The following is a 20996-nucleotide window of genomic DNA, read 5'->3' as shown; positions in this document are numbered from 1 at the left end:
AGGTCCGGGGTGGGAGGGGGGTGGGGGGTGGGGGCGACTTGGTTGGTTGGTTGCTTCCTTCTCCCCTCCTTTCCCCAGCAGCCCCCACCCCCTATCTGCCGTAAAGCTGCTTGCGGATTCGCGACAGTTAGGGGAGGCGTGTCGATCGGAGCTAAGACTCGTCTCTGATTGGTCTCACTCACTTCCCCTCGGCTTCCCCGCGGAGGCTTCCAAGGCTCCGCCCCTGGCAGAGGGACTCGAAGTGGTTGCTAAGAGACACTGTACACCGAATGGTGGCTGTGCGCATGCGGGAGGAGTGGATTAGCGTATACATTCCGTGAACTACGGTGGCCCTGAAAGAACAGAGGTGAACTTGAATGGCGTTGCGAAGGCCGAGAGGCCTGAGGCAGCTCCCGGACAGGTAACCCCAAGCGGTCGTTGAACTGAGCGACAGGAGATACATGTGTACAGCAGAGTGAGGGTCTGGTACCGGAGCTGGGGAGGCAGCAGTCTCCACAAAGTGAGGAGGGAGAGGCCCTGACCCGCCGCCTCTCCTCAGCGCTTCCAGTGCCCAATCTTTGGTGCATCTGTCGGTCTCAGAGACCCGGTGAGCTACCAAGCTGGAGATGCCTCCCGGAGGCTGCAAGATAGCATTGTCTTTGGAACCGAGATGCTGGCTCATGGGCTTTCCTGAAAGGATAATGATCCTCTGGTCCACGGTTTCCTGTGAGTGAAGGTAACGGGAGAGTGGGAAACATGTAACATGGGCATATGAAGACGTATTTATTAAATGCGTTAATTCATTTCGCTAGTATTTACTGGCCAAGCACTGTTCCAGTCTTGGGGAGACAACAGAAAACAAGAGAAAGGCAATCACTTGTGTTTTCATTTCATCAAGGGAGACTGATACAGGATGATCAGGGACAGTCTATACTAAAAGCAAAATAAGAGGATCAAATTTGCGAGAACGTGATGGGTTGTTTTAGGTAGTCAGGAAGGGTCTTAGAGTGACATTTGAGCAGCAGTCTGAATGACAAAGAGCTAGCCATATCGGTTGGAGAGGAGGAAATTTGCAGGTAGAGTGAATCAGAAGTACAAAGCTGTTGATGCTGGAATAAGCTTTGCTGTTTACAGGAACTGAAGAAAAAAATCCATGTAGCTGAAGCAGAGAATAAAGGGTAGGGGGAGAGCATTGATAAGATTAGAAGGTGTGGGGCAGGCTGTAGATCTTGCAGCACCTTGTTTGCTTTGACAGTTTCTTATTTATGTTTGAAAAGACCACTGGCTCCTCAATAGAGAAGACTGGTGGGCCGCTGGATTACAGCTGTTATAGTTGTCCAGGCAAGAAATGATGTCTCAGACTAAGGTCACCCAGTACATCAGACATTTGACTCCCGCCAGTATCCTCAAAAGTAAAATACCTACTTGATTGTATATGAAGGAAGTATTATAATGTATCGACTACTTTTATGTAATTAGATATATTAGGATATTTTGTGGCAGGTGGGAATCATAACCACTTAAGTTTGTTCTCTCCTGTTTTCTTCTACACTGTCATTCATTTATTCAAGAATACTTGCTTGGTGCCTTCCATGTGAGCCATCTACGTGTTTATGTGGACAAACAGGGCTCAGTTCTGCCCAGAGAAGCTCATAATCAAGTGTGGAGGGAACCAAAGAACCAAAGTTGAGGAGAATGCAGTGAAACAGATACTGTGGTATTAACCTAGGGATTATATGGCAGGACTGCCTGATCCTGACTTGCATATGTAAAAGGCTCTCTGAGGGTAATGGTTTCCAAGTTGAAGGTGGAGGGTGGAGGTTGAGTATGATTTGGTCAGAAAAAAATGGGTTACACACAGCCTGGGAGTCTCTTAAGTGCACAATTTCTAGGGACCTTAGAAAAAGCATAGAGCTTAGTTTGTGGTCTCAGAAGTGAGGAGACCCCAATAGTTAGATCTCAGAGGACCTGGTAATGCCATGTATAAAGGGCTTTGAATTTATCCCAAAGAAAGTAAACGTTTTTTCAGAAGGCAGTGGATGTAAGGTGGGCCAAGATTCAACCACTTAGGAAGGAATCTGTTGCAGTTGTCTAGGATAAAAGTGGTAAATGCAGTAATGACAGTGAGGATGGAGGGAAGACGGTTGGGGAAGGGTTGGAAGATGCCCAGGTTTCTAGCTTGGGTAACAAGGAAATATAGAAGTCATATTGAACTGAGGAGTGTAGGAGAAAAGCAAGTTTGAGGGAAGAGTCAAAGAGTTGAATTTGCCAGGTTGAGGGCTCCAGGAAGCATGTTGGTACTTGAGTACAGACATGTGACTTGGAGAGGTTCAACTTACTGTGGTTCAACTTACCATAAGTATCTGTAGAAATTGTACTTCAAATGTTGAACTTTGGTCTTTTCCTAGGCTGGCAATAATGCAGTCCAGTACTCTCTCAGTGGTGCGCAGTGGCAGTGAGCCACATCCCAGTCAGCCACAGGATCACCAGTGGAAACTACCAGTACTCTACGTATACTGTATTTTTCTGGATATTGCGTTTTGTGGTTTTGCATCCCATCAAATCTATAAAATGCCAGTCTATGTCTATGCCTGCTATATCATCTGTATCCGTGTAATCATTCTGGTTTTGTTTTTCACTTTCCATAAGGTATTCAATAAGTTATATGAGATATTCAATGCTTTATTATAAAATAGGCTTTATGTTAGGTCATTTTGCCCAACTATAGGCAAATGTAAGGGTCTGAGCATGTTTAAGGAGGTTAGGCTAAAGTATGATGTCAGTAGGTTAAATGTATTAAATGCATTTTTAACTCATGATAGATTTATCAAGAATAATATCATTGTAAGTCAAGGAGCATCTATAGAAAGCTCAGAAAAAATCTAAAGACATTGAAAGTCCACAAAAATAAGTGGGAAAAATAGATTAATAGGGAGAGGAGAGTAAAATGGTATATTTTAAAGTCTGACATCTCACACTGATAGAGAAGGCACTTGAATGTTATAGATTAATGGTTAAATTAATATGCATATCTGGTGAGTGCCAAAGATTTCATTCTCTTGTTCTGTGTAAGACTTTTCAGAAAATACAAATTTTTAGAACATCTTTATTCTTATTATTCAGTAAGAGCCAGGTTGCAAATCATGCAGGGAATTTTCATCATTTCTGGTTGTTTCTTGAAGCTAAAACCCTTTAGAAAGTGTAGTTATATAACTGTATATTAAAAAGAATAAATGCCAAACTCTGCAAGCAGTTCCAAAACAGAGATCTCAACAAGAGTCTAAAACAGTAATATGCCATTTAAAATGAGGTAACTCTTCCTAAAACAAAATAAAAACACTTTGATGTATATCATATATTTGGGGGTGTAGAACTTCCAATTTTTTAAATCATTTTTAGTTTTAATCTCATTATACGTCTTATCAGTCATATTCAGAATTTCAAATCTCTAAATTTCCCTTTTTCCTTAAAATAGATAGCTGAAATATAGTTAGAAACTATTGTAATTTTAGGAATAACCAGAATAGCATTTGTAATTAAGTGGTATTAAATTATAGTAAATTAGATGGTTTCAACTTTACCATGATGTTTTCCTAATTTATTATAAAAGCAAAACAACTTCCCAGGAAATTTGAAAGGCATTTAGAAGACCTAACCTTTAATCCAACTATACTACCTTGTAGTTTTTTGTTTGTTTGTTGAGATAGCATCTTGCTGTGTGCCCAGGCCAACTTCAGACTTGGGATCTTTCTGCTTCAGTCTCCTGTGTAGCTGGCCTAAATATATTTTTGTAGTTTATTTTTGTCTTTATTATTTTACATAGCTGCAACAATACTTGTCTTATGACTTTCTAGACTTAATCTGTTCATTCTGTCTATAAAGTTAATCCTGAGAAGTTTCCTTACGGGGAACCTTGATCTCAATACCAGGCCTCCAGTATTCTTCAGGTGATGGAATTTCACAGTAGCAAAAGAATCTAGGAATCATCTGATCCAGTGATTTTCACATTTTTTTTTTTTAGCAGTAGTCCTACAATGTATGTGTGTGTGAATGTGTGTGTGTATATATATGTGTGTGTGTGTGTAGGTATGTGTGTATATATATATATATATATATACATATACACACACATACATACACACACACACACAGAGACATATATATATATTCATGTCTTATTAGCAACAATGTTGCTATATTAGGCCCTATTAACAGACTGGACCAAACCAGAACAGAGTCACCTGTGTTAGATGCCAGTAATGTAAGAACTAAAAAACAGGAGATGCCCAGCAACAAATCAGAAGGGGCCCTGTGTGCTTGAGCTAGCAAAATAAGGATGCCCCCTCTGTTTTAACCTGATAAGGAAAATAACTTTGAAGTGACCAATCCATTTTTTTTGTTTTTCTCTCCTGCTCAGCTCATTGGAACACCTTCTCAATTCATGAATTATTAATTTGAAAGAAAAAACTATTGAGAAGGACATGCTGGTATATGCCTTTAATCCCAGCTACTGGGGAAGCTGAAGCAGTAGGATTGCAAGTTTGAGGCCAGCCTAGGCAACTTAGCAAAACCTTGTCTCAAAATTTAAAAAAGGACAGGGATTGTAGTTCAGTGGTAAAGCCCTTGTCAAGCTCCAGAACCACAAACAAAGAAAATGCCTAGTAGATCTTTAAACTAAATTTCTTGAAAAATTTTTTAATAGCTCATGTATTTATAAGTTCAGTTTTATAATATGTACTAATTATAAAATCAGGAAATTTCAAACTCCAAAAGAAGGAAAGAGAGGGAGAGAAAGAGGTATATAAATATGTAAATGGTTATGGAGAACATATTGTCTTATAGCTGTCACAGCACCCATGCAGCTCAATGTATTTGCTAAATACTGCTTCATCTGAAAGATGAATGTATATGAACTCTTGGTGAGGGACCTGATCACTGAGTTGTTTCCTGATTGTCAGCTCTTCCATATTTTTGGCCATTTGTTCTTCATCTAAAGTCCTGTTGGGCTGTGGATATAGTTCAATGGTAGAGTACTTGCCCAGCAGGCTCAAAGCTCTGGGTTCCATTACCCATAAAATCCTGTCATCAAGTTGCAACTATTTTTCAAGTGATTGAGAGATATTATTAAATGACCTATTAAATTGTGCAATTAAATTTTCTAATTCTTAAATTACAACTTTTCATTGATTTAAAAGCACTTTAGATAGTAGAGGTCTTGGAGTTTATTTTGTTTTGTTATGTTTGCATTGCTGCAGATCTAATCAGGGACTGCACATATGCAGAGATTTGTTTGTTTCATTTGCAGGGTGCTGGGGATCAAACTCAGGCCTCTTATCTGTTAAGCAAGAACTCTACCACTGAGTTCCACACCCTGCCCTAGGTTACAGAGTATTTTTTTAACAAGTTAACATTGATTAGGTTTTAATAGACATCATTTTTTATTCACTTAGATAATATCAAATTTACAAGAGTTTGAAGCACTAATTTTACAACATATAAATGAAGAAACTCAGGATAAATATTTCTGAAGTTTAATTCATAAAACTCTTATTCAACCAGAATTGAGTTTATTCCTTGAGTAGAAAAAAAATATCATTTGTAAAATGCCCAAGTGCTGCAGTCTGGCTGGGCACAAAATAACCGAGCCGCCACACAGCCTTGTAGGTTCAAACAGCAACTCTTTATTCCTGAACTCTCACTGGCACTCTACACACACTTCCCGGGAACACACACTCCCTCCACCAGGCTCCATGCTCCAATTCTCTCAGAACCCCTGGAGAACTCACAGGAACTCCAAAGTAGCAGGTGCCCGAGGCAGCAGGATCCGCCCTAATCCCGGAGCAGGGTCACCTTTCAACCATTCCCTCTGGCAAAAATGCCAGGCACTAAACTGTGGCTCTCAACACTCAAGCTCCAATGCAGCAATTCTGATTTAATTGGTCTCTGGAGAATCCAGGGTTCAAGGATGTTTCCTACTGTTCCAGTGATTTCAAAGGTCTAGAACCACCACCCAGGAGGCTACATCCTGGCCCTTAAAGCACTTGTTAGTTGAGAGAATAAGTAGTTTATGCTCTGATTGACAGTACATTTCATTCTGGGACTATTGAGGGACCTGGTCTAATGAATTAGAGCTATCATAGACATATGCAGTACATTGGCATCCCATTAGCTATCTGGTCCAACTGTATCTGAAAGGAAGCAGGGATGGGGCTGGGTAGAGAAATTCTACTGTAGATCTTGGTACCATGGTCCCAGCATAAAGAGTACTGAAAAAAAGGAAGCTAACTCATAACTTTTGAGTTCCTTGGTGCGCTGACCTGGTAATTTCAGGGATTTTTTTTCTTCAAGGGTAATTTTAATTTGCTCTTTACCACAATCGTTTTAAGCTGTGTCTTTAATGTGTACCTCTTATATTAAGCACATTGTTAGGTATAAAGACCGAATGAGCTCAGAACTTAATTCCTGTTATAGATACTACTATATACTGTTTTATAATTGTTTTATTTGAAATTTTTATTGTAATTTAAAATTCAGAAGTTAAAAATTACATGGTATTAGGGGTTGGGGATATAGTTCAATGGTACATTGTTTCCCTCAATCAAAGAACCTGAGTTCAATCCCCAGTGAGGGGGTAGGGGTAGACAAAAACACACTGGAGCATATTTTAATATTATTGTAGATATATATGCTACTAAATTTCTCTTCAGGAATATGTTCCACAAATATTAAGTGCCTCCTATGCTAGAAAGTGGAGAAGTAATGAACTAAGCAGACTGCTCTTACTGAATTGTTATCTAGCATGAGAAACATACAGATCATTGAACAAACAATTAAAATACAATTGTGACATGTTCCATAAGGCACAGCATCAGTACTGGGAGACTGAGAATATCAGAGGAGGGCGGGACTTCAGAGAAAGTCATAATTAGGCTTAAAGCAAAAGGAGAAGTGGGTAGAAGAGCTTTCCAGACATAAGGAACAGCACAGTATCAAGGTCCAGAGTCAGGAAAGAACCTTTCAAGGAGACTAAGGGAGTATTAGCATCCTCCTTGAGTTACATAAGTGAAAACACTTATATAACTTAGATGTATGCTACTTAATATACCTTACGTGTGTACCTTCAGTGTATGCTACTTCATTGAGGAAGCCTTTTTTTTTTTTTTTTAAATAAACTGAAAACCAAATTGTCTGTACAGAACTCAACAGTTCAGTAAAATCTGGGTAGTGTCATATAGACATTCAATTATTCTCCCTGACACTGGTGGCAGATTTGGGGAGGGTAGGAGAAGAGGACTGCAGAGATTGAACAGAGCATAGACTGGAAAAAGTGAATGAGTATAGAAAACCTTTCAATGAAGGATTTCACTCTGAAGAACCACTTAAAACAAAATCATATTATAGCAAGTAAGAGTAGAAAAGTTGCATTTAAAAAAAATATTGATACTCTGGAGGGTTTCCATTTTTAAAATACTTAGTACTCATACAATTTGATATAAACCTAAGCAACTTAGAGTCTCATCAGAAAAAAATGGGTAGTTTGATCAGTGATTCTCAAAGTGTAGTCCCTGGTCCATTTCTTAGACCCTCCTGAGACCCACAAAATCAGAATCTCAGTGGGGGTGGGGGGGTACTCTCAGCCATCTGTGTTCTAACAAGCCTTCCAGGGAATTCCAGTGTTAGAGTTTGATTGATTTAGACCTTCTCCAGAATTTCTTCTGACAATGAACTATGGTTGTTTTGTTTTGTTGGTGGGGATGTTCTTTTTGTTTTGTTTTGTTTTGTTTTGTTTTGTGATGCTGAGGAGTGAACCCAGTGCCTGGTGTGTAGTAGGCAAGCACTCTTTATCACTGACCTACACCCCCAGCCTAAAGCTCTGATTCTGATATCCAACATCAATTTGTGCTATGTTGGAGAAAAGTTAGCTTTTGGAGTGGTCAAATAATGGAGCTACTTGGGAAAGATACATGTGGATACTTTCTAATGATGTAGTTTATGTTAAATGCTACAATCCCTGTTATTCCATGCTCCTAAAAACAAAACTACTTCATTACTTGTTTAAAACTAATACCAGCTGTTTATGAATTTATCCAGCAACTTTGCATTTGCTGATATCTGCATCTTCCCAGTTCAGGGTGATCTGTGTTGAGCCCAGTCAGGGTTTCATGTGGTTCAGATGATTACAACTTTGCTTTTGCGTTGTTTCCCATCTTTTAGTTCATGTCCTGCCTCCTTTCCAAAGGCCCCAGATCTGTCAGTTAGTGCTTACTGAATTTCCTTATCAAGAATCTGGTAGCCATCCTACACATACACACACACACACACACACACACACACGCAAATAAAAAAATAAAAAGAATCTGGTGACCAATATTTTCTTCAACCCCCTATAAAAGAGGGAAAGAGGACTATCTTTCTCAAAATAAACCATGTTCATCTTTTTTTTTTTTTTTTTTTTAATACCACACACAGAAATGCAAAGAAATCAGACAGATCCCAAGGTGGATATTTCAGGATTGGATTTCATTTAACCTTCCTAGCATCCTGTGAGCTGAGTACCATTATATGACCTTTGAACACAGAAGGAGACTGAGGTTTAGAAGATAATTTGCCCCGTGATGACTTTGATTTAGTGAAGCCATTTGACTCTAAGGCTTTTATTGGGTATACTACTTTAACAAAAAACCACATAAATTTCTGAGCCTTTTATCTATAACTGGATAGCCAGCTTTTATCTTCATACTTAAAAATTAAATAAAATTTTTGGCCATCATCAGAATCCAAGGACAAAAGTTTAATTGGAAGACAATTTATAAACACTTGAGTTTAAGAGTTCTGGGCTGGGGGTGTAGCTCAGTGGTAGAGCACTTGCCTAGCATGTGGAAGGCCCTGGGTTTGGTCTCCTGAACTTCAAAAAAAAAAAGTAATAACGATAACTAGGGAAATTGTTTAAAATACAAATTATTGGGCCTCATTGCAGAGCTACCACACCTAAAACCCCTTAGGTTGGGTCATGGAGTCTGTTTTTATAGCCTTTTAAGTGATACTGACAGGCCAAACTTTGAGCACGATTGTTTTAGGAAGGGGTAGTGCTACACCCTCAGGCTAGGGCTAGTACTTGCCACTTGTCTCTGTCAGGCTTGAGGGTAAGGAGAAGTTCAGTTCCCAGTAGTTGAGAAAGTGTTCTTCCTTCTCTGCAGCCCCCCAAATCTCCTAATGGAGTCTACTTGGGCACTGAGAAGGGTGAAGAGTTAATCTAGCCAAGGGGAAGATACCCAGCACATGGCTTGCTGTTTGAAAGATGTCCCCTTCCCTTCTTTTGACAGCAGAGAGAGGTGCTCTTGAAGAGCCAAACCACACCCATTTTGTTTTTTTCTGTCATAGTTAATGCAATTTTGATGGGGAAGAGAACTAGAATCCTGGAAGAAGCATTTGTTTGGAATGCTTCAACTTTTGCTTTAAGTATCTTAATATCTAGATTAAGTAGCCTCTCAGATTTGATTAGATTTGAACCTATTGTTGAGCTATGCTAAAGCCCAGTATTGAATCTATTAACAACTGTAGTAGCCAAGTCATATGTGAAAGTTTTTGACTTTTAGTAATATTGACTGTGAAAATAGATGTTTTTCGAATTTAAAGACTCCCAAAGTAGCAATTTCCCCATATAGAAAGGATTAAATTACTAGCAGCTTATTCTTTGATAATTTTGAATTATCAAAGATGAGAGTATTTTCCAATGAATAGTCTTATATAGAAATATTTTTAAGAAAACCTTTTTAACCTTTTTTTAAATACTGTTTAGTTTTGGATTAAGACATTTTGAAATTCAAAATTCTAATGTGTTTTTTTAGAACAATGGATATTAATGAAATAATCTGTACATTAATGCTGGGAATCAAAAGACTGATGTATATAGCCAAAATAGTTGAATTTTTATTTAAACTTTTTACTTTGAGATAATTATAAATTCACAAGTTGTTAAGAAATAGTAACAGTACAGAGAGATATTATGTAGCCTTTACCTAGTTTCCTCCTATGGAACTAACTTAGCACAATGTCACAGCCAGAAGTTTTTTTTTGTTTTTTTTTCCTTCTGTGCTGGGTATTGAACTCAGGTCCCCACACATGCTAAGCAAATGCTCTACCACTGAGCTATATTCCCAGCATAGTCGGGATCTGGTCATCAACACCAATCTCATTCAGAGTTTACTTATATTCATTTGAATGTATACTTAGTTCTGTGTAATTTTATCATCTGTGTAATTTTATCATCTATGTAGGTTAGTCTGTCCCTATCAGTTCATTATCACAAGGATCCCTCTGTTACCCTCTATAACCCTACCCACTGAAGGAGAGGAGGCCTCCCTTGCAGCTGGCAGCCACTACTCTGTTCTTCACTCCTTATTTTATCATTCAAGAATAGAATTATGAACTACACAGCCTTCTGAGATTGACTTTTCCCCTTCAATCTAATTCCTTTGATGTTGCACGTATCTATAATTTTTCCCTTTTGTTGCTGAAAGGTATTCCATGGTGTGGATGCATTCCAGTTTACTTACCCATTCACCAAGTGGAGGACATTGTGATACAGATTTAGCTTTTTAAGAAACTGCCAAACTGTTTTCCAGAGTAGCTGTATCAGTTAATATTTCCACCAGTCATATAAGAGGGATCCAGTTTCTCTTATGTTCTTACCAGTATTTGGTGTCACTGATTTTTGTTCTAGCTATTTTGAGAATGGTCTTTCACTGTAGGTTTAATTTGCATTTTCCTAATGACTAATGAGTTTGACCATCTTTTCATGTGTTTATTTGCTACCTCTGTATCCTCTTCAGTGAAATATTTGTTCATATGTCTTACTCATCTGAGAGTTCTTTATATATATTAGGTACTTGCTCTTTGTCAGATACATGGTTTGCATATATTTTCTCTGTTTATATCTTGCCTTTCATCCTCTTAATATGATATTTCACAATGCAAATTATTTTAACTTTGTCGAAGTCCTGCTTACCAATTTTTACTTTTATGAATTGTGCTTTTAGAGTCGAAGATTTACTTAACCCTAAATCCCAAGGATTTTTGTTCAGTTTTTTTCCTAAAAGGCTAAGTTTAAGTTTTGCATCTATTTTGAGTTAATTTAGTAGAAAATTAAAATTATTTTAATTGTAGTACAATCACATCTCAGTCACTTAGATTCATAGTACCTGTAAGCTGTTGATGACCTGATGTCAAAGTAGGATCATTGCAACTTTTCTTGAGGAGCTGATGGGTTTGTTGTAGCTACTAAAACTTAATATAAAAATTGAATCAATCAAGCTTTTGGCTGCTGAATATTTCTTTAAAAAAATTAAATCTTTGTTTGCATTGGTAAACTGCATAGTAATTAACCTTGAAAATGATTGGGGATTGGTATTCTGTTTTATGGTATGCCCGGTAGAATAGAAGGTCAAAGATTAGGCTGTATGAGTTACTGCTTACTCTTAGGAAGTTTATTCACCTGTCATTCTGGGCTTTGTGGCAGCAGAGGAAATTTGAAGAACCCGACTTGCCTTCTAACTTGTCTTGGTACCTTCCTAGGCAGCCAGGAGTGGGAGTCTACTCTTCCCTGTCAAGAGGCATGTTTTGTAGATACCAAGAGATGCACTGCTTGTTCACTTGTCCTGATTTGACCCCTCTAGTTATTTACTCCCTTTCCAGACTAGACAGACCTCTCTTGTTTACTATGTATGAACAGTTTCAAAGCCTCACAGCATCCAGAGTGGCCTGCTGCTTTGTTCTCATTTCTTACAAGCTTGGTGTCTGAAGGGTATGCCTTCTTCCAGGCCAGCATGGTAATGCAGCTTGCCATGTGCCAACCTCAGAGCAGGCACTTCTGGAAAAAAAGTAGTTGGTTCATCCCCCTACTTTGCTTTTTCAATTTTCATCCTTTCATTTAGCACCACAATTGTTTTAAAAAGAAAACCTACAGTTTTCAATTTTCAACAGGCTACCCATATTTATTTTAGTGCAGATTTATTTGGTCTCTCATGAATATTTTAAGAAGCAGTGTAATTAAGAAAGGTTTATGTTTGATTTGGTCCCAACAGAAGCAACCTAGCAACTGGTCCTCATTCATTTGTCATCTGCCTGGCCATTAGTCTTTTGTGACCCCATCATTTCTCTTCTGTTTACAAAGAGTCCATTTGAGTCTGGGTTGTTTGTTTTTTGTGGTTCTGGGAATTGAACGTAGGGGTACTTTACCACTGAGCTACATCGCTACTCCTTTTTATTTTTTATTTTGAGATAATGCCTCACTAAGTTACTGAGGGTCTCACTAAATTGCTGAGACTGACCTCAAACTTGCTACCACACCTGGCTTAAATCTGTATTTTTAGTTTAAAGTTTACAACTTTTCAGCTTGATTTCTTTCTCATAGCACAGGGTCCTACCATGACAGAAAGCAGGTTATTTTCTCTCTGAAATATTTATTTATTGATGCTCACTTTCGTTTGTATGCTGGAAAGATTGCACTGTACAAATTTGTCCTTTATGCCCATAGAAATGATCAAATAGCAAATTCATTTTCCTTTATGGTAAAATTTAAGAATTTATGACCCATAGAAGTATCATTGGAAGTATTTTTATTGATGTAGGATTGAAATAAAAATAGTTTCATTTGTTACTAAAATTTTTAATGAGTTGAGCATATAATATTGATTGAAGCCTAAAAGATTCTATTTTAAAGTGTCAGTAGTTTTATTGAGAAGAAATGTTATTGTTAAAACTAAAAAAAAAAAAGAAAAATAAGTATGATAAAATTAGAAGTAGATAAAATTTGAAGTAGAATATGAAAACCAATTTCTGATATATGACTGACAACAGCCAGGTGATGATTTTATTTAGGCTATCACAATAGGAAGAATGTTCTTCAGTGGGAAACCTCTCAAGGAGGAGGAAGAGATTTTTATAGAACAAAGAAAGCGGTGTACCACTCAACACCTGTAGTTCTAACCACTAGAGTCTCAGGCAGGAGGATCTAAAGTTAATGGCGAGCCTTGGCGACTTAGAGAGACCCTCACCTTAAAAAAAAATAAAAATTAAGGAGTCATGAGGGGAGGATAGAGGTAGGTCGTACCTGGGAATAAGGACAGGGGCCAATCCTTCCTGCTTGGCTTCTTCCTGGAATACAAAGGGGCACAGTGCTCTTAACTATAGCTGCTTTCTGGGAGCACAGTGCTCTGATAAAATTTAATGCTATCAGATGGAAAAAGATTATCATTAGATATATTAATCAATCATCTTGAATGTATATTGCAGCTTGAAAGTAGGAGTCAGAGAAAACTTACCAAAGCTTTGTTCATAATTTTAAAATCTATAGGTTTCTTGTATTTATCTCTGTATTAGAGGTCTGAAACAGGACAGCTTTGTCTGGTGGGGTGTCCAACAGTTGAAATTTCTTAGAAGCTAAATAGGGGGAAGAAGCCAGTGTAAAGAGGTGGAAGACCACAGCTAGGTTGGTGGGCCACACTGTAGAAGTGAGGTCCAATGTAAGTGGTCATCTTCAAAGTCTCTTCCGAAGAAGCAGGTTAAAGATGGGTCCAGCATTTATACACAGGTCAAGATGGAGAAGAAAAGATTTTGTTAAAAGGTAAGGTTTAAGAGGACAAAATCATGACCCATATAAAATGAACAATTATTACATATTTTACTAAACTCTTTAGTTCATGAGGGAATCAGGCAGATGTCACAGCCCATTTCAGGAAGAAGTAAGAGAACCATGAGTTAATATGGAGTAAAGGAATATTAAAATGTTTACAGGTGGAAGCAAAACCTTTTCCACTGGGGAAGGGTTGCCCCTCCACCATAAAATTATTTATTTGTCTATGGATAAGAATTACTTGCATTTGTATCAATTATCTACAATTAAGAGATGCAAAATAGCTCAAAGGCAATGAAAGGGTCAGAACCCCAATAGGATCAGGTCATTCCCAGAGGCACCAGTATTCCATTAGAAGGATGTTCAGTAAATCTTTGCTTATGCCAAAGTCTTTATACAACATGCTTCCTCTGATATTGATCCATCAGTCAATGACCCATATTCTGTGCCTTAAAAGTCCTTTCTGACCTTAAATGTCCATTTCCTTCCTCTTCCTGGTCTTCATCATGTCAGGGAAGTCCTAGACAACTGGAATGTCTAAATTTACGTCCAGCTACAAATACAGTTTGCTCATGTTTGGATTACTTTCACTTCATATTTTGTCTTTTTCTTGAGACATTTGAAAATTTTTTTAAATAGGTGAAAATTAAGACTCTTGCCATTATCTTATGTTCTAAATTGGAACTTAATGAGCAATAGCTATAATATTGTTTGGCCATATAGCAATCTAACCTCACATTTTCATCTATAAATTGGAGGTTAAGTTTAATGAATTTTAGTTATCCCAATGAACTGGGGCGATTTTGCCCCTAAGGGACATTTGACAATGTCTGTAGACATTTTTGGTTGTCAGAATCTGGTGGGAGTGCTTTGGAATGTAGGTGTAGAGGTTGGGAATGTTGCCTAACATCCTACAGAGCCCAAGACAGCTCTTGACTACAGAGAATCTAGCTACAAATGTAAACAGCACTGAGCCCTGGCAACCCATTGAGCAGTGTTAGAAGAAAGTTGATGTTTTTGTTGTGATAAAATCACCCTTAATTTTTTGCCCTTAAGTCTATATGGAAAGCATACATTTTACTGTTATAGTCTTTTTGGGGGCTGGGGGCGTGCCAGGGATTGAACTCAGGGGCACTCAGTCACTGAGCCCACATCCCCAGCCCTATTTTGTATTTTATTTAGAGACAGGGTCTCACTGAGTTTCTTAGCACCTTGCTTTTGCTGAGGCTGGCTCTGAATTCGTGATCCTCCTGCCTCAGCCTCCGGAGCAGTTAGGATTACAGGTTTGTGCCACCATTCCTGGCTCATTATTATAATCTTAAAGTGATGTTCTTATTATGAATTTCCATATTAGAAATTCAGCAACCAATATTACCCTTACTTGAGACTTTGTGGTTCAAAGTGGAAACAACAGTTGTCTTTCTTTTGTAATATGAATATTACACTCAGTATTAAAATTACTTCTTCTATTTTAGGCTTTACTGAAGAAGCATTGTAGAGATTCATCACATTTCTAAGGTATCAGTATTTACAAATTGGAGTTATCAGCCATCTTAAAGATTGATGTTGGATATCAAAATGAAAACCTTCTGTGAAGTTTTAGAACAGTTATACAAAAAAGTACTTTCTGGAACCATACTTGAAGATGACAGCCATGATTATGTCTTTTACCTCAACCCAGCACTTTCAAACCAAGATTGCTCTGCAGCCAGTTCCTTAGAATGGCTGAACACCGATGCTGTGCCGTGCCAGCATCAGCTGCCCTCCATCAGGGTGTCTACCATTCCTGAAGCACCTGTTTGTGTGAAGAGACACTCTCAGATGAGCGATGCCCGAGAGATGATGCTCCTTCAGTTAACTGTGATCAAAGTGATGGTAACCAGGATATTGTCTGTTGAAACTGAGATCCATGCAAAAGAGAAATACAGAGATGTAATTAAAATTCTTTTACAATCAAATGAAATTGATTCTAAATTGGTAAGCCAATTTTTATCGATTTTGAAGACCTAAGTATTTAAAATAAATGTTTTAAGAACATTCAGTAGTAGTGATTACATGTATTTGTTTGGTTGTAGATCTGCATGTTCCAAAATTCAGACAAATTGTTGTCTCACATGGCCGCAAAGTGCCTTGCGTTGCTTCTGTATTTCCAGTTGAGAGAAAAGGTAAGCTAAGTGATCAAAGTATGTTATTATTTCTCTTCTAATATTTTCAAAGTTGTTCTTTGACACTTGATTTTACACCTTCAGGTATTTGCATTAATCAAGTATTTGCTTACGTAATAACGTGAAGTCCACAAAAATCTAAGAATCTAATAATACAATGGTGGCTTACATCAAGAATTAAAGTCTTAAATACATTATAAATTATAATAAATCAGATTCTTAACCTTAAAAGGTGGGTTTCACATCAGAGGCCATAACTTTCTTCACATTCTCAAGAAAGTAGGTTAGACCCCTCTCCACAAGAAAGGCTTAGGCACCTCTGTTTGAGACTAAGCCTGTTTTCAGAGGCTAACATAAATTAATTTTGAGAATGGTCCTCAGCATAATGGAAAAAATATATCGATAAATTTAGAATCAGGTTATCCTCTTATCTGTGAATTAGTTAATAAGCAATTCTAAGCATCTGCTGACTTCTTTCAGCTATAAATGATTTGTTTCCTTCTTAAAATAACATTGTTTTCTGATTATAAAAAGATGTTATTGGTAGTAGGAAATTTGAAAAATGTGACAAAGTAAAAAGAACAAAATAAAAGCTACACATCGTTCTACCACCTAGAGATAAGACTGCTAATATTGGCATGTTTCCTGTATTTCTCTGATATATTGATTTTCTTCACTTAAAGAATATTAGGATGTTTTACTTCCTTCTTGTTTAACCAAATGTTATCATGCTTTTTTTAGGCAAACAAGTAAACATATAGTTGTGTTGTGAATAATAGGTAATTTATGATTATAAAGAAAGTACTAAATCATAAGATTTTTTTATTTCTTCCTTATAGATAACGTTAAGTAATTCATGGATTGCTTTTTGCCAAAAAAATCTTTCTGGATATTCTGAGAGTGATGAAGCAATACATTGTCTCTGGACTCTTACAGCGGTAATGAAAGAAATCTTTAAAGATACGTGTTCAGAAAAAGCAGGTACACATTACATTGCCCCATAAATAGTCATCATCTAACTTCCAGGAACATTATATTTATAATCAAGAAAAAAAAAACTTACTTATAATCTGTCTTGAAGTATAAAAAACAGAAAAAATCTCTCCATATTTTGTGTGTATGCCTGCGTGTGTGTGCACATGCCATGGGGTTCAAATCTAGGGCCTCCTACACATTAGGCAGATACTCTACCACTGAGCTACATTCCCAGCCCAAGGATAACTTTTTTAAAAAGAAAAAAAGTTACAAGGAAAAAAATAAAGCTTTTACTTATTATCTGCTGCTATTGGTGTTTGTAAAGTGAATGTTAACCATGGTTAATAACTGTTAATCTCTGTATTCTCATTTGTTCATACTCTAGGTAAATATTCCAAACCTCTTTTCTCTTATGAAGTGATATTTACAAAAATTGAATTATAAAATTGCATTTTAAGAAGCTTTGTTTTCCCTATTGTTTATAATTACTTTTTGTATAATTGCAGAAATTTTAAAGCAGTTCCTGACTCCTTTTGATAGTACTCTTGAAGTGTTCTATGATTCCTTATTCGCTCAGCATTTTGAAAATTGTCAGAATCCTTCTAGAATAATAAACAGCTTGGTATGTTTCCTGGAATTGCTCGAACTTCTCATAACCTCCAGAATCTACCTGAAGTTAGATTGCAGGAGCCAAAGGATTTTATTTTTGAAACCTTCTTGTGTGCTAAATGTTCTGACCTGGCCTATTCAGGCTTTTGTCAAAAGAAAGTTGATCATTTTCATCAAAAAGTGCCTTCTCTATAAAGTGGGCGAAGACCTCTGTCGTGGCTCAGTTCCTGCCATGATATCGCCAGATCATCACTTAGACACGGACATGTTGGCTTTAGCTAATGCTGTTTTGCAAGCTGTACATCTCGGGTTGTTGAAGACATTGTCTGTTCATAGAAAACCTTCCTGCTTTGGAGGTGATGAAGTTCAGCCTGGATGTGCATATCTCTGTGGTCCAGATCATGTGATCCTTAGAGCAGCAAGTTTAATTACAATGAAATCCTTAGAAATCAAATTTCAAAGTGATACCTCAACAAATGAAATGAAAGGTAATTCTCCAAACCCCTTTTTTTTTGTGCAAACTAATGTATAATTATTTACTTCAGTAAAATAATTCTTAATTATCAAATCTCAGGACTAGTATAAATTCCATTAATTTAAGATTTTTCCCCCAAAAGAAATAACCTTAAGGAACATGCCAGCTTTTTGTGGGCTAACTGAATGTGTATAGCATAATAAAAGACTTCAGCCAAAAAAAAATTACTCTCAAGTCATCTCATAATAAATGATAGAAGTCAACTCATATTCAAATATTTGTATTTTATTTATATTATCATTCATGAATGTAGTATTATCTACTTATGTGGATTGTTGATAATTAGAAATCAAATTAAAACTAAAGTATGAGAAGTTATATTGATGAAGAAATTGTTGCATATAATTTCCAAGATGATAAATCAAGTGTTCAAAGAAAGCCTTATAAAGTATGATTTTCAGTGTAGGTGTTGGAGAATACATGTCCTCTATTTCATTTGAGAAAAATGAGTAGTAAATGTCTACCAAACAGCCTACTGTGAAAAGCATAAATTGTAAGCAGTGACTTTCCTGGACTGCTTTGGATATCATTGAGCTTTTAATAACTACTTATTAGTTATAATTTTTGTAGTTACAATTTGGAACACTAGGTGGCATCTATTGTATAATTCATAGTTTAAAAATTCCATAAGCCTTTTTGATATTTTTTGCTTAATATTAAGCAGAACTTTCTTTTCATGCTTTAATAAACAAACAAAAAATATTTTCTGTTATTTTGAAGGAAAAATTTGCTTGGTTGTATTGTCTCTAGTAAAAAGCAGCTCTGGTATCCAGTGAAAAGACCTTTTTTCATCATTTATGTATATGCTTTTATCAAGAGATCACCATGTAATTTTTTTCTCAGCTGTATTATAATTACTTATTTGTCACTTGTGCCAAATAGACATATAGCCATTTTTAAATGCATGCTAACATTTTAAATGCATCTTTCTAAATCACTTTTTTCTCTGAGCCTCAGTTTCCTCATTATAAAATAGAAATACTCCCTAATTTATATAACTTTTAGAAGGTGTGAATTATGATCTAGCACTTTAAGGTACTTTATTAGAAATTTGTATATAGGCAAGGTATTATTAATGTATTCATAAACTATTGCCTACACTTTGAAACTTGCATTTTTTGAAGTTGATTTACACAGGTTCATGTCTGAGTTACTGACCTTCTTAAAGCCTCACCTTCAGCCCTCACTGCAACTACATAATCCATGTGAATGGCTGTCCAGGGTATTCATAGAACAAGACGATGACATGCTGGAGGCTGCCAAGGCATCAATGGGCATCTACCTAAAGTTGACCAGGTTAGTGAGTTTAAAGTAATTATTGAACTATCCGCAAGCCAAAAGGCAGGAAACATTTCAGAAAATGTGCTGAGTGTATTATTTACCTTCCATCAATTGGGTGGTGGATCTTGTGGTTTCCTCCTAAGTTCCAATTCCTTTCTTTAATCTTGCCTTACACGCAAACAAGATTACATTTGTATTATTATGATAACTTGGCAGACTGGGCAGGGATGTAGAACTAGGCTGGAATCTGAAAACCTGGGTTCCTATATAGTCTGCATGTCTGCTTTACCTGTGTAGTTAGGGGTAAGCTAATTCACTTCTGTGAATCACATTTGATGGGTATGATCATTATTCACCTCTGAGACTTACATTTCTGTATAAAACTTCTGTAAGATATTTTTTTTCCTTTATAAAAATAAGTACTGACTTATAAATAATCAAAGGAACAGTTTCACTGTAATCTATAGCCACATTTTAACTTATACCTTCTTAAGGCAAGTATGTAAAATTAATTTTGAATTTTGTTACTGGTGACATTTCATACTGACTCTGTTTCTACTTTATTAAAACAGCTGCACTTAACAGCAATATCTTCTTGTGGCAAATATCTATAATTGCTTATGAAATTAATAACTGATGACCTTTTCCACCATTTCTGCTCTGCTTTATTAAAACCCTAAAGTATTTGCTTTATTTCCATTTCTTTCTTGGCCTGGGAGAAAGGGATTTCTCACTAATGATCGGCGGTGCAGCGTTGTGCTGCCAGTACTTGCTGTGTTATGACACTGCTGGCAGTGGCTGCTTTCAGACCAAGTGTTTGAGGCCAATTTTCAAAAGGTTCTAATCAAGAACACAAAATTCCTGCATATGATTTGAATTAGGCTCAAAAATGGTAAAATAAAAATTCATACTGAAAATGCACAGGCCTATAAGAGCATATCTTAATTGTATTCAAAGTTGACTTCTTAAGAAAGAGGAAGCCTCTGAATTAAATTTGCTTTATATGTGAATTTCTCTGTTCATTTCAGTTCAGTGTCCTTAACGGCATATACTTATGGCATACATACTTTCAAAAAATATGTAGTTATATTAAAGATTTTTTTGGTGGTAAATGATGGAAATCAACTCAAACTGATTTAAACAAACAAAGGATTTATTGGCTCACTATGAGGAGTTCTTAAGGGATTTAGTTGGCATCAAGGATTTAAATTGTCATCAGTTACTTCTCCTTTTTGGTATCTCACAATTCTGAATTAATTTTAGGCATTTGCCATTTGCCATTTGTAAAAGAGAAATATCTTCCCATATAATCCAGCTGCACTTTTGAAGTTGCTAAAAAGTACAGAGGCACTGTGTAATAAAAGTGTGAGCTCTTTGTGAAACAGTAGCATTTGACTTCATGAATTGGTTTTCCTCAATATAAATTGTGTCTCAATGATATAATAGTTAAAAACAAAACAAACAAACAAAAAACCTCCACTAAAGGGTTTTCTAAATGAAGTCTTTCTTTTTGAATATTCTCCAAAGCAAGAATATTTTATGAGCTACTAGCAGCTCATCAGGTTTACCTCAGTCTTAGAATTATCACCTTTCATATCTCAAGTAAAAATCCCAGCAGAGATCTGAATAGCTCACTTGAGTCCCATATTCAGAACCAATCATTGTGGCCAGCAAGGAGCATGAGTGCACTGATGGGTCAGTCTGGGTTAATTGCCCACCTCTGCTGAGGAGAGTGGGGAACTGGTTTAGGTTCCAGCTCTACCTTACCACATAGAATTGGTTGCCCAAAAGAATGAAGGGTTCTGATGTCAGGATAAAG

General features: G+C 36.8%; 1 protein-coding gene across 5 annotated transcripts in view; it reads left to right on the top strand.

Moving 5' to 3' along the window:
- The first annotated feature begins 221 nt into the window (after window positions 1–221).
- LOC107148465 (ceramide synthase 3) overlaps window positions 222–20996 on the top strand; it is a 162091-nt gene continuing 141316 nt past the window's right edge. The window contains exons 1-6 of one of the 5 annotated variants that reach the window (XM_015493126.2): window positions 222–715; window positions 15088–15589; window positions 15688–15777; window positions 16617–16758; window positions 17259–17849; window positions 19021–19192. In XM_015493126.2, coding sequence (XP_015348612.1) covers window positions 15176–15589; window positions 15688–15777; window positions 16617–16758; window positions 17259–17849; window positions 19021–19192 — 1409 coding nt within the window. In that variant the 5' untranslated portion in view covers window positions 222–715; window positions 15088–15175. Of the gene's footprint in view, window positions 716–15087; window positions 15590–15687; window positions 15778–16616; window positions 16759–17258; window positions 17850–19020; window positions 19193–20996 lie in introns of those variants that run through there. The other 4 variants (XM_015493127.2, XM_048790357.1, XM_048790359.1 and 1 more) reach the window with 4 other exon arrangements.

Source organism: Marmota marmota, unplaced genomic scaffold (genome assembly GCF_001458135.2).
Source record: "Marmota marmota marmota unplaced genomic scaffold, marMar, whole genome shotgun sequence".
NCBI lineage: Eukaryota > Metazoa > Chordata > Mammalia > Rodentia > Sciuridae > Marmota > Marmota marmota.
Note: the sequence above shows the minus strand (reverse complement) of the source record. Positions and strands in the feature narration are given on the sequence as shown.